This window comes from Catharus ustulatus, chromosome 2, assembly GCF_009819885.2.
Source record: "Catharus ustulatus isolate bCatUst1 chromosome 2, bCatUst1.pri.v2, whole genome shotgun sequence".
NCBI classification, from domain to species: domain Eukaryota; kingdom Metazoa; phylum Chordata; class Aves; order Passeriformes; family Turdidae; genus Catharus; species Catharus ustulatus.
This window is the reverse complement of record NC_046222.1, coordinates 121540803-121565157: the sequence shown is the minus strand read 5'-3', so window position 1 is coordinate 121565157 and position 24355 is coordinate 121540803. Positions and strand designations below refer to the sequence as shown.

The 24355-nt window shown below is 44.4% G+C and overlaps 1 protein-coding gene across 1 annotated transcript; it reads left to right on the top strand.

Moving 5' to 3' along the window:
- Positions 1-8685: 8685 nt before the first annotated feature.
- Positions 8686-22891, top strand: ETS2 (ETS proto-oncogene 2, transcription factor). The gene is made up of 10 exons (XM_033053043.2): positions 8686-9021; positions 12041-12112; positions 14795-14915; positions 16417-16536; positions 16950-17150; positions 17770-17853; positions 18506-18748; positions 18904-19167; positions 19814-19932; positions 21322-22891. Exons 2-10 carry the CDS (start codon positions 12041-12043, stop codon positions 21535-21537), a joined length of 1440 nt encoding a protein of 479 aa, XP_032908934.1. The 5' UTR covers positions 8686-9021; the 3' UTR covers positions 21538-22891.
- Positions 22892-24355: the final 1464 nt, after the last annotated feature.

The following is a 24355-nucleotide window of genomic DNA, read 5'->3' as shown; positions in this document are numbered from 1 at the left end:
TTGTCCCTCTGTGCTGGACACCGGGCTCCTGCAGGAGAGCCCTGGAGGGGCTGGAGCGTGTCCAGGACAGGGAACAGAGCTGGGGAAGGGGCTGGAGCCCCAGGAGGGGCTGAGGGAGCTGGGAAGGGGCTCAGCCTGGAGAAAAGGAGGCTCAGGGGGGACAGCAGCAGGAATTTCCCCATGGAAAGGGAGCTCAGGGATTGGAAGTGCCCAGGGAGGTTTGCAGTGCCCATCCCTGCAGGTGGCACCTGGAGGTGGCACTCAGGGTGACAAGGTGGCCGTGGGGACAGCTGGGACTGGGAGGGATTTTCCAGCCTCAGGGATTTGGGAATTCTGGGATTCACAACTCAAATGTGTTTGGTGTTTGGGAGCTGCAACAAAAGCTCACCCAGGCTGAGGCAGGGCTGCAAACTGCAAAAACACTGGGAAGAGACAGAGGGTCCAAGTCCAGGGTTTGGGTATTTAAAGATGATTGCCAGCCATAAACCCTGGCATGCTGTGTGTGGGTTCCCAGAAATGCCAGGTTATTGGGAAAGCACAGAAGGAATTTAAAGAAGGTGAGATCAAAATCCCTATCTTTTGAAATGTGCGCAGTTTCTTTCCTGCCTGGCCAAAGTTACCCTGAGATAAGAGCTCCACACAACTCCAGTTTCTTCTGGGTTTACTCAGGAGCACTAAAAGCAATACAGCTTCTGCTTGAAGAAACCCAATGGGAATCAGCAGAGCTCACCTGCACGAGACCTGAGACTGTATTGCTTCCAAAGTTCAATTTCCATCCAGAGTGAAAGCTGGGATGTGAGGGGCAATCACTTATCACATTGATAAAAAAGAAACTGAATTATTACCATAAAGATCATAGTGAAATCTATATTCTCATTTAAAGACTTCTGGGCAACCCCCAGTTTACTTTCTGCATCAGCCACGTTAAGAAAGACATTTCACTGAGACAAAGGAAAGAGACTGCACTACAGGAAAGAAATAAAAAATGTGGAAAGTTTATTTCTTTCCTAATTAAAAGATTTCCAATGCTAGGAGAAGCAGCCACAAAAATCCTGTGGCTGCTTATCTGCCCCAGGCTGGAGAGCAATCCACTTCACACCTGGGAGTGAGCAGCAACTCCAGAAATCTCGGTGCTGTCAGCAGGACAGCTCAGCCATGGAAACACTCATCTCCTGAGAGGAGAAAAGCACATCTGGCCCACAGAGGGGAATTCATGCCAGGGGGGAACAGCTCCATGGAGATGTGTGTGGAGAGGAGCTGCTCACAGCACTCCCTCCCTCTGCCTGGTGTGTCCAGGGCTCCACCAAAACCCACTGTTTGTAAAAATGACAATTCAAAGCAAAAACATGCTTTAAAAAAATTAAAATAAGATTTTAAAAGAGCAAAAAGAATACAAGGGTTTGATCAATCATGGCTTGGGTCTGCTTTGTTTTTTGGGGTTTTTTTCAAAACACAATTCACAAAGGGTTTTTTTTTGAGACTGCCTTTGTTGTTCCTAAGGAAGGAAAAAGCTCTAATGCCTGAGGTCCAGCAGACTCTCATGGGCTAAGGAAGTGATTTCCCCTTGTTTTATGCCAGCCTGGCACAGCCTCAGAGTGTTTGGTGGCCAGTGCCATCAGTCCTGTGTGTCACTCAGCCCCAGCTGAGTGCTTGCAGCATCTGGGCTTCACACAGGACCAGGTGGCCACAGTGGGCAGGACAGGAGTGGCCGTGTCCCATCCTGCAGGAATGTCTGTTTTGCTGGGAACATGAGCAGGGCAAGGGAACCACAGTGCTCCAGACTTCTGACACTGACCAAGCTGCACAAGGGTGGAACAAGACTCATGGGCTGGACACTGGTGTGGGATATCATACCCCATAAGCCAGGCCTCCTCAAAAAAGTGAATTATTTCACACTCCAAATACAGAATTTGCTTCCCAGGGTTGATCAACACAACTAAGTTCACTTTTTGCTCTGCTAATATTAGCCGGTAAAACCAGGATTGTTCCCAAGATCCCTGGAACACAGCATATGTCTTATGTTCTCCACAAATATTAAACATACCCCTGCCCATCCCTTCCATACTTCTCCCTCATTTGCTGCTGTGACAAAGATATTCTTTAATGAATCTTAATGACTCATCCCAAATGTTGTTTTTAAGAATTGTGATAAGGACTAGACGGGGTGACTAATGGGCTGTGTGCAACACCTAGACAACGTGAGCAATTCCTTGTTTGCTCAGACCATATTAGATACTGATAACAGATACAGGCATTGCACCTGCTCCATTGTAAAAAAGGAAAAAGCAACCAGGACAGATAGAGCAACTGCTGCTTGTATTTGTATAGAGTGAATTTTTCTTGTCAGGGTTTCAGAGAACATATGCTGGGGCTGCTATAAAGCTCCCTGCTCTTATAAAAATGACTAATTTGACTTTGTGCCCCTGGGGGAGTAAAAGCACAAAGCCATCTTGGCTAGGATGGAGCAGAGCTTCCCAGAGATGGCTGGGAATGAAACACAGGTAGTTTCCCAAGCCTACCAAAGTATGAACCAATGGAAACAACCATCTACCCATCCACTCACAGCTCAACCTGGCACTGCCTTTGCTTTTTCTACTTCTAGGAGCAGGGTTGGATTCCTTGATGGAAAGGTCTGAACAGCCTTCCAATAGGAGAGCAGGTCAATAAAACAGGATGTAGATCTTACACACGGGGTTTTTTTAGTCAAGCTCACTCAGTAGATGAATTTTCTCTCCAGACACTTCAGGCTGAGATCCTCAGCACAGAGAGGGGTGAATGCTCCTGACTACGGTGCTCTGCTCCTGAATTTTTCCTTAGGTTGGGAGAGAGGCCATCAACTTCTCCCTCACTCTCAGAACTGAAAAACGTTTCCCAGCAAAATCCTGAGTTTGAAAAGACCTCCGAGGTCATTGACCCATCCCCACCTTGTCCCAGCCCAGAGCACTGAGTGCCACACCCAGGCTTCCTTGGACACCTCCAGGGATGGGGACTCCAAACCTCCTCAGCCCTTCAGTGCAGAAATTCCTCCTGATGTCCAGCTTGAGGCTCCCCTGGGACAGCCTTTCCTTTTGTCCTGTTCCTGTTCCCTGGAGCAGAGCCTGATTCCCCCTTGCATCCCCCCTCCTGTCAGGAGTTGTGCAGAGCCACAAAGTCCCTCCTGAGCCTCCTCTTCTCCAGGCTAAACAATCCTAGTTCCCTCACACTCCAACACAGAGCACCTGCCCAGAATGAATTTCAAAATATTGTGTAAACAGAGATGTTCTTATTCACTGACCACAATGAGAGTCATTGCTGCACTTTTTGTAAGGATGTGTCTATGCATTGAACATGCAGCAAGAGGGATCCATGGATGAAATCATGGCATTCACTTGCCAAAAGGAATCAAGTGATTAGAAATGACTCTGTTCTCACTTTCAGTGCCACGGGTTCTGCCACTACCCAGCACTTGGCTGGCACAGCTCAGCCCACAGACAGAAGTCAAAGCGGTGAAAAAGAGAGGAGTTTGCTCTGGGAGGTGAGGGATTAATCACAGAATATCCTGAGCTGGAAGGGACCCAGAAGGAATATCAAAGTACAGCATGGACACACCAACAACCCCAGCCTGGGCATCCCTAGCAGCGCCTGGAGCTCTGTGCCCATTCCCTGGGGAGCCTGGGCAGTGCCCAGCACCTCTGGGGGAAGAACCTTGACCTAAAATCCAACTTAACTCTGCCCTGGCCCAGCTCCAGCTGCTCCCTGGGCGCTGTCCCTGTCCCAGAGCAGAGATCAGAGCTGTCCCTTGGGAGGAGCTGCAGATCCCAGGGAGCTCTGACCTCAGTGTCCTCTGCTCCAGCTGAATGAGAATGAAGTCAGCTGAGAATAATAAAGAAGGCAAAAGAAAACATAAAATATGAACAAATTCTATGATGCCAAGGCCTGAGCCCTGACACAACCACAGAATATGTCAGATTATTATGACATACTTTTATTTATGAAAAAAATAATCTGAAGTCATTGTTCCAAAAATATTCCCAGTGCTCACACGGACAGTCCCCACTTAGAGAGGCACAAGAGCAGCAGTGACAGAGCTCCAAGCCATGAGCTCTCTCACTCTGTGCTGTGAACATCATTATCTACACACCTAGGGCTAAAGCAAAGTTTTTAAGCAGCTGTCACATCTCACCAAAGTGCCAGCACGCAACTTTTACAGCCATGGAACAACGATACCAAACTCCTCTACTTTTTTGTGAGGGGGGAAGAAAAGAACAAGATTAATTCCTGCCCTCACTGCACTGAAGGGCACTCACAGTGATTAGTGAGCTGACCAGGAGAATCACAAGCTTGTGCACAAGCAAAGTAATTCTTAAATGAAACCAGCAGGGAACAAAAGAAAAAGCTCTGCTGCTAAAGGAAGCTCAAACATACTTTTTTGAACCCAGTCATCCAAGAGCAATTATTAAACTCTGTTGTTTCTGAATACACTTGGCCTTAAAATATTAACATGTGCTTTTTGTTTTATGCCTCAGACTGCATGAAATGAATTAAATACACCCAAAATGGTATGAGCAATCTCTCAAGCACTAGCCAGTTTAACGACTAACCTTCTGCTTTAGTAAGAAAGGTAAAGGTTTGGGTTTTTCAATCATATGAGGCATCATCCTACAGTTCATGTGTTAGGCATCTCTCCGGTCCACTGGCAACATTTTCACTTAATTAAAACAAAAAAAAAACCTCCAAAAAAACCAACCAGATGCATGACCTCTTCAACTTTTTATGCTTTATGCAGCTGGGAGTTTACCTGATTTCTCTGAGAGTTTGGAAGGTGAACTGTAGTGTTTCACAGGTAAAATGTAGCGATACCTGCTGCTGCTCAAACTTTGACACAGTATTTTTTTTTTTTTCTGGGCAGTAATTAGCCATGTTGGTTTGCATGTGCTCAGAGTAATGACACACACACACACACACACACAAATAACTCACTGCACTTTGTGACTCACTGCAATGCCTTCGCAGAAATTGCCTTGGTCACACTCTGTGCACCAAACACCGTGGGGAGAACTCTCCGGTGGGGACAGCCAGCCGTGTTTTATTTTAGCTGTGAACAATCCCTGTCTGGGTGAAGAGCCATTCCAAACCCCCCTTTCCCCCCAAACCTGTATAAATATTTTGTTTCAGTCGCGTTTGAATGGCAGAGTAAATGAGTTTCATCCTTTGTTTCAACCATAACAGCGCCTTGTTTGAAGTTGCTATTTCAAGCTGGGAGAGCTGGGCCTTTATTTTTCAAAGATGTTATTTCCTGAGACCCTTCACTCTGTGAACTTACAGGCCACTGGAGCTTCATTGTTAATTGTCTTTTTAGGGGCACAAATATACAGCCTTTCCTTTCAAATTCAGGATGGCTCTGTTTATTTACGCTGCTGAATGCAAGCTCGCTTTGGAGGAGGCATCCCTGGAGCAGTGGGAGGAGGTGCAGGGACCCTGAGAGCCCACCAGACATTTTTGGTGCTCCCAGGAAAGGGCTGCTCCCTCCATCCAGCAGCTGGAGGAGGAGGAGGAGGAGGAAGAAGAGGAGGAGGAGGAACACGTGCACCCCAAACCTCCCCAGCCATGCAGATGAGGGTGCCACGCACACCAGGACAGCACGACAGGGATTTTCACTCCTGTGTGTGTCCCCTGCCCCTGTGGTGCAAGAGGAATTCTGGAGGAGTTAAGTCACAGCTGCAATGCAGCCCTGCCACATACCTGCCTCCTCACATTCCCTCTCCACGCTTCAAACCTCGGCATTTTTAGGATCTTATTCCCCCTCTTTGTTGTCCCCAACAGTGAAGCCCTTCCCTGGGATGCTCTGACCATCAGCTGCTGCCCTTCTCCCCCTGCAATGAGCTCACCATTCAGCCCTGCAGCTGCTCAGATCAGAAATTCGGGGCCAAATAATCCCCTTGGACAGCATCCATTGCCAGGTACTTAAAAAAAAAATAAATCTGTCTGTTTCCTTTAATTCACTATAAGAAAGTAACTCTTCTGCTTGTTTCTGAGGCACTGTTGCAGAGAAAAGCACTTTAAAAAAAAAACCAGAAATAACTCCTTAGCACTCACTTTCAGCACAGATCCTCATTCAAACAAAAAAATTATGATCAAGAAGAACTGAAAAAAAGTCTTACCTATCTGGACTACCACAGAAAAGAGAACTTTGCTATGCTTTTTTCTGTATGCTTTACCAGTTTCTAGCTAAAATATCAGGAAGAAATATCTCAGAAGTTTGCAGCTAGATGCTGATTCAATTATTCTTAAATTGATCCATAACTCCCCCTTTTGTCTCTGGCTCACAGAGTGCCAACACACACAGGAATAAAACCACAGAAAATTGTGACAATTCCTAAAATAGAACCAAACACATGGGCACACTACAAAAAACAAACCAAACCGATTTTTCCTTTGACTCTCTGAGTTAATGATGTGACATTTTGAAAATGAGCCGTGCAGAGGGGACACAGAATTAAAGAGGAACCTGGACTGGAAAGTTTCAGGTCTCTGCTCTGACCTGTTGGGCTTGCTGTAGGTTTTGGCCGCTCCATTCTGGATCAGAGACTCCCCCAGATGAAGCTTTCACTCACACTGGGAGCATTCATTCCCAAATATTGAATTGGCATTTTCCCTGCTGCCACTGTGCACCTCTGGAGGAGTCTGGCTCTCCCTTTGCTCCAACCTCCCATTAAGGAGTTGGAATTAGCAATGAGATTCCCCATTAGCCTGCTTTTCTCCAAACTAATGAAACCCAGCTCCCCCAGCCCCTCCTCATACATCATCCAGCCCACTAAGCACAAACCACTTCTAATGAAGGCTATTTCTATACAAACAATAAGTAAAATTTAATGAACTTAAATACTCTTACATAAGAAGAGCTGCTCTAAAAATAAGACCTTTCAATAGAGCAAAATATGGCCAGGTTAATAATTTTGCTCTGGGTCCCAGAATGTTAATTTAGCAAGAAATAAATAACTCCCAGCCTTTCATCTTATCTTTCTGACAGATGTTTCCCCTATAAAAAGGGTGTCATAATTGTTTTTGTCAGTGTTATAATTAAAATTGCTATGCAGCTGACATACAGTTTTTAATGGTTTCCCCTAGGATTATAGCAGATGTTGCCTTATTAGATCAGGGCTCTCCTGGAGTAAGAAATGTCATTGGCATAATCAAGACACTTCTTTAAGCCTCTCAAAGTAAACTGTCACAATTTTCCCAGTAACATTTGACCCTGAGGGATGAAATATATCCTGCTTTTCTAAGGAGAAAGTTTTCTGAGCAGTTTGAAAAAAATGCTAAAAGAAATCCAATTTTTTGCTACTGCCAGAAATGGCTGGAGGGAGCCTTTAAAACTGCACCAGCAAGGCCAAAGAAACTGTGGCTTTTTAATGGCAAAAATATTCACAGCTAAAGGTAAAGAATTGTCTGAAAATTGGTGAGGAGCTGTGAAACAGCAGTTAGTGGCCTCTTGTATAAGAAAAGTTATAAACCTGTGACACAAATGTTAATTTGAAATGGGAGTTTAAATAAAGCAAGGTGTAACAGCAAGCTTCTCTCCAAGTAAAATTTGGATCCCTGGTGCTCACTGAAAATCCAGGGGAGTCAAAGGGGAAGCAAGAAGAAAGGGTGGTTCCAATGGTCAGCTGGGGAGGACACATGGAACCCTTGTCTGAAAGTATTTAATATAATTAGAAATCATTTGTAGGGGATTTGGCAAGAGAATCAGGCAAGTTAGGTGCCTCCAACCTAAGAAAAACCACCCAAGCCCCTGTTTGTCCACAAACTCTCTCCAGCCCCTCAGGGGCACCTCGCTTCCACAAAATAAATTCAGCAGAAAGTAACTTTACATTTTGGTGTCACTGAGCTCCTTGCAACTTTCTAAGGGCCACCAAATTTATTTTTTTTTTTCCCCCAAGGTGTGAGGAACGCCAACTCCGTTTCACAGGCTGCGGCGTCAGGATCTGCGATTCGCAGCTTTTCCGCGTCGCATCCCGTTTTATATTAAGAACTCCCCAAAATAATTGCGGAAGGTGCGACATGACATAATCGCTGAAGTTCCACAGCACCAAAGCATCGCAGTTTACTTATGGAAATCACAGAAATCAGGTTGGGAAAGATATGAGAGCATTGAGTGCAACTTTTGACAGACCACCAGTGGCACTCTTGGAACACCTCCAGGGATGGTGACACCATTCCCCGGGCAGTTCTAACCAGCCTTTCTGGGAAAAAATTCCTCCCGATGTCCAAACAGGCTGTTTCCACTCGGAATTTCAGTGGTTAACCCTCCTAATCGCACCCATCTCGACGAGATGAATGAATTAAAAAAAAAACCAAAAAAAATCCAAAAAAAAAAAAACAAGCGTGGAAAACATCCAGCGTGAATTATCTCACGCGTAACCGGTGTTGGGGGGGGAATAAAATTTTAAGAAATAATAAAAATTAAAAATAAAAAAATTTAAAAATTTAAAAATTAAATAATAAAATAAAAAACAACATCCGTCTCTCGGAAGGACATAAACCAGGTTTTATTTTTTGCCCCGTTTTCCCCGCCGAGCCGCGCTCGGTATTGCCGGCCCTGTGCCGGTACCAGCGACGACAACAAGCGGAGGGGCCGGGCTTGAGGGAGGCGGGTCCGGCCGCTCCCCCCGCCCGCTGAAGAGAGCCTGCGAGGGCGGCCAGGCGGCACAGCACGGAGAGGAGCCCAGGGGTGGCGGTGCCGGCTCGGAACCGGAGCGAAAGCAGCTCGGGAACAGCGCGGAACCAGCGCGGCATCACCGCGGGCCTCCCTCACCCGCGGCCCGGCCGGCAGCGCCCACACGCCGCGGGCACCCGGCTGCTTTCCGTGCCGCATCCCGGCCCTTGTGTGCCCCCTCCTTTGGCCGGGACTCTCCGCCGGGATCTGCGCTGTTGTTGTTGTTGGCCGGCGCGGTCGCATCGAGGATATTTTGGCTCGCCCGGAGGCAGCGGCGCCTCGATCGCTTGGACGCCGCGTGTGGGGCCGGGAGCGTCGGGGGCCAGGTGAGGCGGGGGCGGCGGGGAGGATGGAGGGGGAGGAAAGGAAAGGAAAAAAAAAAAGGAGAAAGGGCTCATCGGTGCTCCGGGACCCTTCCTCGCTGGTGCTGCCCGGATTCTGCTCGGGGATGCCGATCACAGCCCCCAGAAGCCCAGCTCAGCCTCGCTCCCCCGCGGTTGAGGAGAGCTCGTTCCCCGGGGGATGCCGCGGCCCCGGCAGGAAGGGGTTAATGGGCAGCGCGCTCTGGATTTGGTTAGGACTTTAAAGGGACTTTAAAAAAAAAAACCACGCTGGGCTGTGTGATCTGCCCACCGAAGTTTTTTTTTTTTTTTTTTTTTTTACGTGGGCGAAGCGTGTGTCATGTATGAGAAGCCGGGCAGGCTCCCGGCGGAGCTCAGGGCTGGACGGGGCACGCTGTTCTCTCCTACTCTCCTTAGGAAGCTGGTTTTTCCCCTTGAAAAAATTACCTCTAAAACAAAAACAACAGCCAGGCATAACATCCCCTCCTGCCCGCTCTGACCCTTAAAAAACAGCCCTAAAAACCCCAATAAAAATATCAGGAGGTCCATCAGATCCGTGGGGAAAGCAGCGCGTTCGCTGCTCCATGTGGATGCTGCCCAGCTGTGCCCAGCTGTGCGCAGGCACCTGGCTGCTGCTGGCAAGAAGGCGATCAGAATTCAGGAGTATTAGTTAATAAGTGCCTGATCCTGTTGACCCTGTTCTGGTTCACCCACTCAGCTATGCGGGGGTGTTGAGGAAGGTGTCCTGCCAGTTAAACCAATTATAGCTGGCAAGTCGCAGTCATCAGCATTAGTGGAGGAGTTGGAGGTGAGGCCCAGGCACAGCAGTGTTGGGTTGTCGTGGCTTTTCTGAACTTAAAACAGCAGCTTTCCAAAGCCACCTTTAACCCTCTGTGCCGCGGAAATCCGCGCTGCTTTTCCAGCTCTGCGTGTCTTGTGGTATCTCTATGTAAGGGTTTTGGAAATTTGTGCTGCAGATGGGGAGGGAGCTGATGTGGGATGAGCAAAGGATATAGAAATTCCTCTGACTGAGATACTCGATTGGAGGAAGAAAGCTGGGGTGTTGCAAAACATGCTGAGGATCTCCATGTGCTTTTCAGCCACAGCTCGGTGTCTCATTTTTCCAAAGCTTTCCTTCAGAACAAACCCAGCATGGAGAAAACAGGGGCTTGGGTTAATGAGCAATGCCGTGTAATCAACACTTGGTATAAACCTTTTGTCTCAGGGCCCTAAACATCTCTAAAGGAACAACAAGGAAAAAAAAAAAGACAGGAAGGAGAGAATCCCAGCCCTTTTAGTGGATGGGGAAGTGCCTAACAGGATTTGTGGAGAGGTCAGAATTGCACACAAGTGCCAGGAATCTTATTTGTACTCTTAACCAGGGATCAGACCTCAACTTACAGAATATACATCTAATATTTTCACAAATACTCAGATCCCTCAGCCAGTTATCCCTGGACACCAGACCAGAATTCAAAGGCAAAACAAAGGGTGTTGAAAATTGCCATATACTGTTTAAAAAGCCCAGCCAAATGCAAGGATAAACAGTTGTTTAAACTGTGGCAAATTTAATGAACAGATTAGGATGCTTGCTGAGTGAGACTCACGCTGTGTGAAATTCTTTGCTGCTCAATGAGATGTGTAATTTAGATCAAATATTTGTACGTGCTGTTTGAGGTAAAAAACATCATTCAGTAGATTGCACTTTTTGAGTAACATTAATGAATATTCTTTTCAGTATCAGTTGATTTATTTTGCTTCAATTATAAGGCCCAGTCAAGTTGAAAGAGGCCTTTCATGTTAAGGACTCTTGCTTTTTTTTTTTCAATTTTATTTTTAAGTGATCAGCTATTTAAGAGGATGAAAGGGTTCCTTGTCTTTGGCTGTTGGATGTTTTTATTTTCCTCTCTGTTTATATGGACGGCTTTTGAATGTGTTGCCATTTTTAACAAACTGGGCTTATTTTGTTAGGATCCTAATTTACGATTTTTTTTCTGAATTTTAAAGTTATATTTTTTTTTTCCTTGTGTTAACATAGAGAGTGATAGATTTGGCTGGTAATAAGTGGTTGTAGTTTTGTGGAAATCTTGATAGTGTCCTCTGTGGCTATTTAAGTGCAAGTGTATGTTTTCAGGCAGTTGCTGTGGAGCAAGGGAATTCAGCCCAGTGCTGTGAAAAAGGGAAGGAAAATTAAGAATGTAGCTTGATAAGGTATCGTCCACTGATACCTGAATTGCAGCATCATGATAAACCTAAACAATGGCCATAAAATTGGCTTTATTCCTTATGTTTGATCTATACCATGGGATAGGGATCTTATCACTCTTCTCCTTAAGTGATATATAGGAGAAAAGTTACACGGGCCTCACACAACTCTGTTCCTGGTAGTAAAGGCAATATGATAAAGGTTTGACTTCAGTGCTATGAATATATTGATAGTGGTCCCATTGTCAGCCCTTTAAGGAGGGTATTTTAGTGCTTTAAAAAGGGTATTTATCAATTATAACTTATAAATGTACTTTATAAATTTGTTAATCCTGTGATCATGTGGTTTGGAGTAAAGCAGTGGAGGCTGGAGGTTGGGGACATTGGGAATTGGCTTCTTTGGTTATTCATGAAGGGGTGAATGCAGGAGGTGAAGGTGTATCACTGTGTCACTCTGTCACTCCTCTTCCTCTGAAAGGCAGAGTCTGAAGTGAATCATGGCCTGTGAGAGGGCATGGAGTAAGCAAAAACAACACAAAACTGATTACCTAAGATAAAGGGTGAAAAGTTGGAAAATACCCCAGAGACAGGTGGGCAGGGGGTCTCTGTGGGATTTCCAGGCAAACACAGATTTTGTGAAAGCTCTCCCAGTTGAAAAGCAAGATGGGAACTGCCCTGTGTGGTTGGGAGGTTGGAAAAGCTTTCCCTGTATGTCATTGCCAGAGCTGCTCCACATCTGTTGCCATCTGCTTCCTCCTCCTTTGGCAGTGTTTTTAATGTGACCCCTCTCGTTTTTCAGATGAGTGACTTTGGGATCAGGAACATGGATCAAGTGGCTCCCGTGTCGAACATGTACAGAGGAATGCTCAAGGTGAGTCCCAGACCCAGCTGGGGCAGCTCCCAGCCAGGGCTTTTGTTTTATTGTGCTCCTACAGTGCTAGAACAGGAGTTGGATAAGCCATGTGAACACAGGTTTAATTGCTCCCCTGAAATCTTCTGCCAGAGTATTCCCACTGAGTTCCACAGAGATGTGAAAAGCAGCACTGAAATGGGAATCTTGCACCCTCAACCCTCTCTTCCAACAAGGCTCCCTCTCTCCATTCCCTAAATCCTAAGAATTTAAAAGAGGTAGACAAGAACTGAGCTCAGATTTGCTGGTGTTGGTGGAACTTGTGCCAAAATAAAGGTTAAAGGATGGGCAGCAGGAGAGGGTTTGTGTCTTTAGTTTGAGACTGGCAGAGGCCTGTCCTGATAGGACTGGTCAGGTTTGGTACCTTCCTGAGCATTGTGTGGAATAAAAGTTGGTTGTTCTCTTACAATGTTATTAATTGAAGGCAAGTACATTGTAATAACTCCAAAAATAATTAAGTTTATCTTTAGGTAGACTGTTCTGTTACTTTGTTTTGAAAGGAATTGACAAACTAAGGTCAGCAGGCTATCAAGGCTCAGTCTTAAAGGACTTCCCTCCTCCCCAAAAGTTGCTTTTTAATCCCAGTATCAATTTTTTACACTGCATTGATTAAAGTTCACCAGTTAAAGGTTAGGGAGACCCTTTCTGCTCTCACTAGCTTTGAGGAATGGCCATGGTTTGAGCAATCAGAGAGGCTCTGGGATGCTGACTGCTCTGTCCCCTCTTAACCTTCTTTCCTCCCCACAAAAAAATCCAAGAGATCCCCAACTTAACATCTGTGTGCTCTTAACACAGTGGTTGCTCTAAGCAGTTATTCAGTGTTCAGTTGTCATGAAATGAAGTCAGAGACTTGTGTTCTGCTGTGCTGTAGCTGTTCACATTCCATTTTATTTTGTTCTGCAATAATTACATGTATTGAAAAGCCAAACAAAGTGGTTGTGTAAGTGATAGGACGAGCAGAATTCATCCTGCATTGTGTTTTTCCTCTTTTACTACTATTAAATGAAGAACATGCTTACACATTAATTTTCTCCCTTTTGAAATCTGAAACCAGCACGGTATGGATTTTACTCATTCACATGCCACAGCATTTTTTCCAGTGACTCAGGATAAGGGTCAGCCATTTACACAAAATGCAGGAGTTTCCAGATTGTGTTGAAAGAACTTGTCCTTTCTTTTAGGTGCTAGAGATGAGTCAGAGCTTTTATCTAGTAATGTATAAAGAATCTTTTACCAGCAGATTTGGCAGCTGTTAATAACTTGTTTTATTCAGTCATGAGCTTTTCCAAGGGCTGGCTTTGACTTGAGTTGGGGAGTACCTGCACCAGAGAGCCACAATTTGTCCCTGCTGGCCAGGAGATTTCTGCCACTAAATGAGGCATGATATTGTTTGTGGTGATGTGAAAAGTTAGGGAATGTGAGGGGAAATTAATCTTAAATTGCTGTTCCAGGAGCATAGTTGCTTTTTGAATTGCATGTGAATACTGCCCTGAAAAATCCTTGCCTTGTCCTCAGCTAAATCCACTCCTTTGGTACAAGCTGGCAAATCAGTGTTTGCCTAAACCAAATAAACATTTACAAGTTGCCTTTGTCTCCAGCTCCCTGAAGGGCAGGAGCTGCCATGAGCCAGCTGCAGCTTTCCAGAGCAATGTTCTATCCTCAGGTGTCTTTAAAAAAAATATCAGTGACAATTTCTATCTGTCTTTGCCTCAAGATATTGCAGATATGCTTTGCCTGTGACTAACAAGCAAGTTTCATAAGTTGTTTTTGAAGTTATTTCCTCCTCTGCTCACATTCCTTCTACCCCCCAAAGACTACAGTGGTTGGGGGGAATTTAGTAAATTCATACCAGTATTTCTGGCATACACAGTTGGCACAAGTCAAGTTTGAAAGGACTTGGGTTTTCAAAATGCAACAATATTTCTTGAATGTCGGTTTATCAGTAGAATCCACTTTTATCTGGAACGTTTTTATCAGTCTTGTTCATCCCTTGATGTAAAATGAAAGTAGGAGTGTTTCACTGAGCATCTGAGCACTTGAAAGACTTAAAAATGTGGTTGCTGGCAAATGCAGTAAGGCAGAAGTGTAAAAGTTGCTGCAACATCCTTCCTCAAGTCCTGTAAAGCTGGCTGTGGAGCTTCAAGTGATGTGGTTCAGATGAATTTTATCCTTTAGAAGAAAAAAAGAAATTACTTCATAAATCTACTGTAGGTTTTGCACTGGCAGTTTTCCCATAACTTACTGATCTGCCATCAAATCCTCATCAAGTAGATAATCAATTTAAAGGGTTAAGGAAACGAGGATTTATTTAAAACTGTACCTGGAAATAAATACATATTTATACACACATGTGCATTCTCCATTTTAAAAGCCTCAGTTACAGGAAAAAACTTCAGAATATCTTGATGTGGCTTTACTGTAAGCTGCAGAACATCCCCCACTTTGCCTTGTCAGTGGGTTTTATTCACGTAGCAGAAGCTGTGCCCTCGTTGTGGTTCCATTTCAAAGCTGGCTCGTTCAAGATAGTGGTTGTGCATGATCTCCAGATCTAGGAAACCAAACCCAGACACTTCCTAGCAGTGGAGTTCACAGCTCTCCAGCAAAATGCTGACGTGGTTCTGTGTTTATTCTGCTCCTTTGCAGCGTCAGCCGGCGTTTGACACCTTTGACAGCTCAAACTCGCTTTTTGCTGGATATTTCTTCTCACTCAGTGAAGACCAAACGCTTCAGGAGGTGCCAACAGGATTTGACTCCACTTCTTATGGTAAATCTTCACTTTGCTCCTTAGTTCACTCAGCAGATTGGGGTCTAACTAACGTGGATTACCCTAAAAAGTTGTGGTTTAATACACAGACTTCTGTGTATGTGCTTGGTTTTATTCATGTGAGTTTTTGTGGATAGTTGTTCTTTTCTGTACTGAAAAGAAATAGGAACTGGGATGCAGTAGACTAATAGACTGATTTTCCATGGAAGAAGCCTTAGGAGGAGTTTAAGCAGAGCTAAGAGTTTAAAAATCTTTAAACAGGGGGTTTTGTGTATTTAAATTTGCAACATCTCAACCATAATTAAAGTGCAAATATTCTGAAAGGTTTTTTTATTTTCTTGTATTAAATCTCAGTATGCTTTATTCCATATCTTAAAAAACAGGGTGGGGTTGTTTCCAGTTTTTTTTCATTTTGTTTGTGTGTGTGTAGGCTTACCAAGAGTGCCCTACAAATCCTTGTCTAAAATCCCTGATAAAATGTAGATATTCTACCTGATACTGCTTTTATCTCCCCTTAGGGAAGGAAAAAAAACAAACCTCCAGCCCTCAAACCCAGAAAACCACAGGTCCTTTGTTCTAATGTGATTCTAATCAGTCAGCTGCTCTGGTCAGCAAAGCAGGTCCTTGCAGATACTAGCAAGGGTGTGGTAAAATCAGAACTTAAGCACAAGTGGAGCCTGTGGAGAGTCTGGGAGAGCAAGAAGAGCTGCACAGCTCTGAACTGACTTGGGATCTGCCAAGAGCAGCTGGGACAGTGGGAGGTGTCCCTGCCATGGCACTGGATGGGCTTTAAGGTCCCTTCCAGCCCAAACCATTCTGTGATAAAATGAGGCATCTTCTGGAAAAAAATTGACCAATAAGGAAAGCTGAGTGGGAGCCGAATTTATCCTTAAAATAGAATCTTCTTGTAAATGTGAAAGTCAGTGAGATAGATCAGTGATTTACCCTGACACATAATGGTGCCAGCTTTGTGGTTTGAGGCATTATTCACCCCCAGCTTGTTGCCAGTCACACTTGTTTGGTCCAGATGATGGAATAATCCATTGCACCATGTGCTTGGGTGATGAGATATGATAAGGTCTGAAATGCAGTGTTGAGTAGTGCAAGCTGGTTCTTCACAACCCTGCTGTCAGTTACTTAGCTCTCAAATTACATAAAGATTGTCTGGAGGTGCAAAGAAGTCTCAGGGCAAATTATAGGTAGTAAAATAGGAATAAGCAGTCTCATTTCCTTTAAAAAAATAATAAAGTTTCCCTGCAACAAAGGCACTTTATGTAACTACTGAGAGTAAATAAGGATCTGTGCATGCAAAGCTGCAAAGCTCTAAGTAATGATGCAATCTTGTCAAATGAGTAGCACAGAGATTTTAGAGTATGGTGATCTCTGTTTTTAAAATACCAACTTTCATTCTTTAATTCTTCAAATAGCAAAACCCAGTCACTCCTTTCAGTGGCCTGAAGTTAATGTGTCTCCTTCCTCCCCTCCACCCCTTTTCTTGCAGAGTCCAACAACTGTGAATTGCCTCTGTTAACCCCATGCAGCAAGGCTGTGATGAGTCAGGCCCTGAAAGATACTTTCAGTGGTTTCACAAAGGAACAGTGTCGGCTGGGTATCCCAAATAGTAAGTGTTTGCTATTTATAAGCTTTTTTTTTTTTTTTTTAAATGCTAAGGAGGAGGCTGAATAGTGGCTCTTTGAGAAGGAAAGAATGATGTCAGTAGGAAATACAAGAATGGATCCTATGTGAATCTGGCACAGCTTGCCTTGGAAAGGCCAGACTTGCTGGTGTTAAAAATGGGTGCATGGAGAGCTCATGCTTTGGCAGCATGAGAGAGAATCAAGCAAGCTGAGGACATCTCTGGTTGCAAGTGAATGCAGAAAGAAAAGAGAACTGGGTTGTTGGTTTTTTTTAATTCAAGAATACATTCATTCTGAATTCATTCAGAACTCAGTAACTTTGCTAAACAATTTTTTTTAAATTCACTACTTTCTAAGGAAGATCATCTCTAAATGCTGGATCCTTCCTGTCTTGCAGATCCCTGGCTTTGGACTGAACAGCAAGTTTGCCAGTGGCTTTCATGGGCTACCAATGAGTTCAGTTTGGCAAATGTGAACTTCCATCAGTTTCTTATGAGCGGCCAAGACCTGTGCAACCTGGGCAAGGAGCGTTTCCTGGAACTGGCACCTGACTATGTGGGTGATATTCTGTGGGAACACCTGGAACAGATGATAAAAGGTAGTTAGAGAGCCAGAAAAAGCTTTTGGTTTAGGGCTCCCCTAACAGAAACAGAAATGGGACTTGATTTCAACAGTGGTTTCACTATGAAGGGCTTTATTGCATATGAAAACTCGAAATGAACTTTAAAACTTGGTTAATAAGAGCATTGTCAGCACTGTCAGTACATCCTTGGTGTGCAAAGCACAGATGCAGATAGCTGCAGACACCCTGTGTGCAGGCTGAGTACATTTGTGGGCAGGTTTTATTTGGGAAGATCACTGGAATAAATGAAAATTGGGGTATGACCACTAAATACCCCATAAATAAAAGAGTTAACCTCATAAGTATAAAGTTAACCAACAGTTGGACCTTAAAGTACACTGCAGTTATTGTTGGTTTTGAGTTTTATATGAAAATTCAATTGGTGTGATGGTTTTAAAGCCTGTTGGAAGTTGGTTGGGTTTTTTTGGTGGGATTTCTATCATGACAGAGAATGCAATACAAATAAGTGTGATACTAAAATTTTTTGTGAGTGGTGACCCCAAAATATTCCCAAGAGTCAGAAACTTTCCATGGCATGAAGGTCAGATCTTTAAAACTATAAACCCAAATTTTCTATTTTTTCTTCTCTCCCCAGACAGCCAAGAGAAAACACAGGATCAATATGTGGAGAACTCTCACCTCACATCAGTTCCTCACTGGGTCAATAATAATTCCTTAAGTAAGTGTTTTTTAAAAATTCCTATTTTGCATCTCTCAGTTTATTCTAAGCATGTCACAGATTCCAGGGTAAAAACAACAAGCACCAGAATAGTTCCTGTGCTTGAGGAGAACATTTGACTTCAGCTGCTCCAGCCTTCTTTCCTTGTATTGTTCAATTGTCACCTAATTTATATCGGAAATCGTTTGAAGAGCAAAGGCTTTGAGAAAATGAAATTTCCTCTTGCTATGCCAAATCCTCCATCTGTGGAGCAGAATGACCACTCCCATCTCTAGCAAACTGAGGCAAAAACTGGGAAGCAGCAAGAGTTCTGTTTAGGCCTTTTTAAAAGCTTTGGAAGTGTGCTAGAGCTGAAGTGTGTGGGATGCAGTGCTGGCTCCCTGGGATTGGTTGATTGATGGTGTGTTTTATTCTGCCACAGCCAGGCTTCAGCTCAGCCTGATTACACCACTTAATGGGGAGAGCCTTGCTCAAAACCACTTAAAGTTCCCCAGTTTTTTCTGTAGTTTCCTTGAGGAGTGAACAATGGGCATTTGTGGCTGGCAAGTTACAGAGGGGGATTTGCAGAATCTGATTTGGTGTATTTAGTGTATTAGTTTGTTTAAGGGTCTCCAGGGAAAAATCATCTAATTCTTTGGTTGCTTTTTTTCAGCTGTTAACGTAGATCAGAATTCCTATGGAATGCAAATGCCTGGATACCCTAAACCCCTGAGTTATCCCAAACCCAATCTCCTGACTGACGTCTGTCAGACTTCCACGGCCCCGAATCTCCTCAACCCAGAACAAGACTTCCCATTGTTCCCTAAAACCCAAGCAGATGCTGTTGGTGTGAACTACTGTGCAGTAAACCAAGATTTCCCAAGGAACAATCTCAATTTGCTGATGGATAACTCTGGTGAGTTGTTATCTGCACGATAAACACGGGGCCAAGGCCATGTTCTGAATGCCTCTTCCTCCTTTCCGTGATTTATATGGACAGGATTGAGGGGGAGGGGGGGAAATCCACCAACACTTTCTATTTTATTAATTTTATTGTTCTGTTTGATGAAGGCAAGCTGAGAGAGCACGAATCCAGCGACAGTGGTGCTGAGAGCTATGAGAGCTCAGACTCCATGCTGCAGTCCTGGAACAGCCAATCCTCCCTGGTGGATTTGCAGCGTGTGCCGTCCTACGAGAGCTTTGAGGATGACTGCAGCCAGTCCCTGTGCCTGAACAAACCTACCATGTCCTTCAAAGACTACATTCAAGAGAGGAGTGATCCTGTGGAGCAAGGGAAACCAGTTATACCAGCAGCCATCCTGGCTGGCTTTACTGGTGAGTAGTGAGGCAAAATGGTCACTCCTTTTATTTATGTAACATCAGCGTTCACTACAAGTGTGTGCCACAGACCACTAGTCACAAATAACTTCAATTTTTTATTATTAAACAAGGTCTTGGGGATTATCCACACAAAGCAAGAAGAGGCAGGCAGGTCAGATCAAGTAAAAATTAAATGTGCTTTTTGATCTGTTTGAAAAAGAGGGGAGCTTGGACAAAATCTCACAGATTTGGAAATTCCCACAGGTGTTGTTAGGGCCTTGTTACTGTAGTCCTTGCTGAAATAGTTTTTGCCTGTAGGATGTTTGCCAAGCCAATGACTTCAGGAGCTCAAAGACCCTGGAGCTCAAAAAGCAGCTGTTGGGGAGGTGGGAGGAGTGAGGGTTAAAGGATCCATATGAGAGGGAAAGACATAACTTTTATAAATTTTCTGTTTCCATGAAAAACCTGGCTTCATTTTTACATGGATAACAGCAGATTTGAGCCATAGAGTAAAACCTCAGGTTTCTTTCTGATCTCTAAAAAAGATAAATCAGATTAATTACCAGGTCTGTGATATGAGTCTGCTCATGTATGTTGCTTGTGGTTAGAGCTGGCAGAGGTATTAATTTGTGTTTTTTTTGTGTCTCCTCTTTCCCAACAGGCAGTGGACCTATCCAGCTGTGGCAATTCCTTCTGGAGTTACTGACTGACAAGTCCTGTCAGTCCTTCATTAGCTGGACAGGAGATGGATGGGAATTTAAACTTGCTGACCCAGATGAGGTATGTGGCTAATTGGGGTGAAAACAAAGATTTTGGGGTCTGATCTGACATCTGTGGGCCCAGTCTTGGATATAAATGTGTGTTTAGCTGCACATCAAATACTGTAGTGCTGCTTTTGAAGTATTTTGGGAACTTCACTCATCAGAAGTGATGCATTTTCATTTTCTGATACTGTTTACAGTAGGAAAATTACTGTATTAAGAGATGTGATAAAAAGCCCAGTGAAACTTTTTGATTTGAAAAAAGAAAAAAGGGGAGAGAAATCATGAGCTCCAAAAACTTCATAGCATAGAACTTGCAGTAAAGAGTTGCCTGATAACAAAGCAGTGTTTTTTTGAGATAGCAGATTGTGCCAGAGCTCCAGGAGTGTTTGAACAAAACTCTCAAGCACAGGGTGGGATTGTTGGGGTGTCTGTGCAGGGACAGGAGTTGGATCCTTCCAGCTCAGGGGGTTCTGTGATTCTTGGGGTTGTCCTGTGCAGGGCCAAGAGCTGGACTGGTGCTGGAGTCACCATCCCTGGGGGTGTTTAAGACTGGATGTGGCACTCAGTGTCTGCTGTTGGGTCATAGGTTGGGCTCAGTCTCAAAGGTCTTTTCCAGCCTGGTTGATTCTGTGATTCCTTCCAGCTCAGGATGTTCTGTGTTTCTTGAGCTTGTCCAGTGCAAGGCCAGGAATTAGACTTTGGTCCCTGTGGGGCACTGCCAGCTTGGGATTCTGTGATTTCTCCATAAACCTGACCTCCTTAAGCATATTTTGGCCCATCCCCTATAAACTGGTGTCTTTTGCTGTCAGCCACCTTCTCCTGGAGCTGCTGTTGAGGTCTCTTGTGGGATCAGGTGATGCCTGGAGAGGCTACCTGGAACAGAGGCTGGACAGTTAAAGTAACAAAGTGGGGATTTATTTAAAACCCTCAAAGGATTCACCTTGGGCAGTGCAAGAGCCTGGCCAAGGCTACACTCAAGATGGACCCCAGGTCAGGAGTTTTCACATTTTGTAAGTTTTGGTCCATTCCCACATTGGGTTCATTGTCCAATTCCAGCTCCAGGCTCTGCAGTCCCACCCTCCCAGATTCTCTCCTCAATTCCCTGTTCGCACTTTTTGGGGCTGAAGCTGCAGCGTGTCCTTGGTTCTGGGGCTGGAAAAGGATTTGTGTGACTGAGCTGGGAGGAGAACTTCTAACACTTTATGAAGTTCAGAGTTATACACTAATGCAGTGCAGAATTGGGAAAATATCAAAATGAAAACTTTGTGAGGTTGCACAGTCACCAACTCTTCTCTTGTGAGGCTGAGCCATCCAAAGCAAATAAAACGCTTTGACCAAGAAAGGATTTTTTTTTAATTTACTCAAGAAGAAGAGTTGAGTAAAGGCCCATTTTGCTCCCTGGCAGGTGGCACGGCGCTGGGGCAGGAGGAAGAACAAGCCCAAGATGAACTACGAGAAGCTGAGCCGGGGGCTGCGCTATTACTACGACAAGAACATCATCCACAAGACGTCGGGCAAGCGCTACGTGTACCGCTTCGTCTGCGACCTGCACAACCTGCTGGGCTACACCCCTGAGGAGCTGCACGCCATGCTGGGTGTCACACCCGACACTGAGGACTGAGCCTGCCTGGGGACACCGCTCTGGAGTCACCAGTGAGGACAGGACACCGTGGGGACATTGGCCGGGAGCCGCAGTGCGCGGGGAGGTGGGGGAGCCGCCCCAGGCGGGACCTTCATCCTTTTTGTGACCGTGGAGAGCTGGATGGGAGCCAGCAGGGCTCTGGGGGAGCGGCCACAACCCCGAGGCACAACCCCCGAGGCACAGGGATGCTCCTGGGCTCAGCGTTTCAGCCCTGCCCAGCGCTTTGACACTGCCCTGCAAGGATGGGGTTGGCTTTGAAACCAAAGGTTGGCTGTGAGAAACCAGCAGAACTCTTGGCTGGGATGTTTTTCAAACACCACCGTCCTCGTGCAGTTTATTTAAAAGCAAAGTAATTTATTTTAAATGAGCAGTAAGGAGAACTGGTATTACTTTTGTTTTAAAGCACGTTTTGTTATTGTTATTATTATTGTTACTACTCCAGAAATGTGCTACATAGGTACATAAACACTCTCGTGTCCAAAACCAGATGTAGCAGCAACTGTTAACAAAAAAAAAACCACCCCACCCTTTAAAAGGAGGGAAGGAAAATCATACCATTTCAATATTCAGTTTGTATATATTCTGTGATTCCTTTGGAAACTCTGATGTTCCTATTTAACAGATACTGTATAGTGTAAATTAAACTAATTGTATGTGTGTTTTGAAATAGGATGAATGTAAACTTATCAAATGTGGGGTATTTTTTTTTTCATGTTTGTCTAGGATATACAACCTTCTGCAAATATTTAATTGGCCTGAGAGACAGCAGAAGTTCTATGCTCAGTGTGCATGCATTTGGGGGGGCAGGGAGGGAGGCCGGGCTCAGGATTTTGCCAAGACTGAAGCTGGCAATTCTTTGTGCATTTTGGCATTTTTACAGGAAACTAATGTTGTATTCTGGGACATAAAAGGGCCTGTTTGTGGTTTCTTCTGTAACTGAAAAATGAAAATATTAATATTGGTAAAATTACTTTTTTTTTTCTTTATAAATGGCATATGTTTTTCAACTTCTATGCATGTACTTTTAAAAACAAATTTATATACAAGCCTTATTTTTTCAGTTCACTTGTCTCTTCCTGCAGTTTATTCTGTATGATTAAAATATGAATTCTATTTTTGGAAAAACTGTGACTCCTTTTCGAAGATCAGGAGAGTTTTATGTAGCAGCTATTTTTACTGCAAAAAAAAAAAAAAAAGGAAAAAAAATCACTGGAAAAATGTACTTTGTAAGAAAGCTTTATTTTTTATCTGAGCTTGATGTACAGTTAAATGTGTTGTACAGTGTGAGAGGTTTAAAAATATGACTCTTCATTAAAACCTCTTGAAAAGAAAACTTTGTGGGTGCTTTTTGATCTGGAAAGTTTCAGAGGAGTTCCTTTCTTGTTTGTTGGTTCAGTCCTTATCCATCCAGCTGCAAGATGAAAAAAGTAACCCCAAAAAACCAAAAATATCCAGCCAGGCTTAGGGCTCATTGGAGAAAATACAGGAGGATGGGCTGGAGCTGAGCTAGGTGCATGCAACCACTCTCTCTGGATAGAAATTCAAGTTAACACCTTGGTGTTGTGCCTCTGAAGGAAAAGTGGCACTTCTGTGGTGTGAAAGAGTGTGTAAAGTGGTGGGGGAAGAGATGGAAAAACAGAGGTGGGAAGACAACTTTAGCTTGAACTGTTCCTACCCTCTGTCTCCATCATCCTCCTCTTCATCCCTCCACCTTCCAGAGCAGCAGGAAATACAGAAACATTTCCACACATTTAAAAAGTAAAAAATGCAGATATTAAACATGCTGGCCCTAAGCCTCTTGGTCTTTCTATCAAACTGTCTTGCTGTTGCTTTTGGTGTTGTTGCTTGGGGTTTTTTGGGAATGTCCCTTTCTAAAGGGGAGGAGTTGAGAGGGATAGTGTGTGTTGTGCCCCTGGTCTGCCCTATACACATGCAGATTTATTTTCCCTTGTCCTTCAGCCTTTGTTTTCCTTGTCCCTGTGAAGGAAAAGAATCAGAATGGTCTGGGTTGGAAGGAACTTGAAGATCATCCCCTTCCAGCCCCTTGGGCAGGGGTAGTGCTGCATCCTGATCCTGAGGGAATTATTTATTTTTGCATGAAAATAAAGTATGGGCTATCATGATGAATGTGGGATTTTTTTTCCCCTTTCTCACACCGTGACTGCAGAGCACTAACTGTCCTCTCAACCTGTACAAGTCTCATTTGCAGGTTTTTTTTCCCCCCTGAACAGAGAACTGTTTCTTGATTTAGACAGAAAATGTGGTTGTCTCTTGCGTGGGTGATCAGTGATGGCTCCAAATTAGAGGCTAAAGCAAAGTTGTTTATTTTCCTCCTCCAGCAGAAAAAAAAATGGAATTTCATGGTAGTAGAAGTATCCTCATCCATGCAACCCACACTGGTGTGTTTTCCAGAAGTGAAAAATGTTCAAGTAAAAACAGAGGAAGGGGCTGCCCAGGGAGGTGGTGGAGCCCCTATCCCTGGACTTGTCTGTTGGGTGAAACTTGGACTCGATGATTTTGGAGATCTTTCCCACCCCCAGGATTGTGGGGGATCTATTCCATGCAAACCTGCTCTCCTGCTCTGGATGGGGTCCCTGTAGCCCAGGGTGACCCAGAAGACAATCATTAAAGGATGTTTTGTCACAGTGCACACAGAAAGCCCCACTCTGTGTTCTCAGCCACCCAGCATCAAAGAGGCTGTTGAAAGCAGTCTGGCTGAGTTCTTCACCTTCTTCTGGACATGCCTCCCTGTGCTCCCCAGCTGCCAGCTTTCCTCATGAGACAGCAGTCAAAATAA

Coding starts and splice junctions, on each gene's coding strand:
- ETS2 (XM_033053043.2), top strand. CDS start 12,041: ATGAGTGACTTTGGGATCAGGAACATGGATCAAGTGGCTCCCGTGTCG. Junction 14,916..16,416: donor ATTTGACTCCACTTCTTATG/GTAAATCTTCAC, acceptor CTTTTCTTGCAG/AGTCCAACAACTGTGAATTG. Junction 17,151..17,769: donor CCTGGAACAGATGATAAAAG/GTAGTTAGAGAG, acceptor TTCTCTCCCCAG/ACAGCCAAGAGAAAACACAG.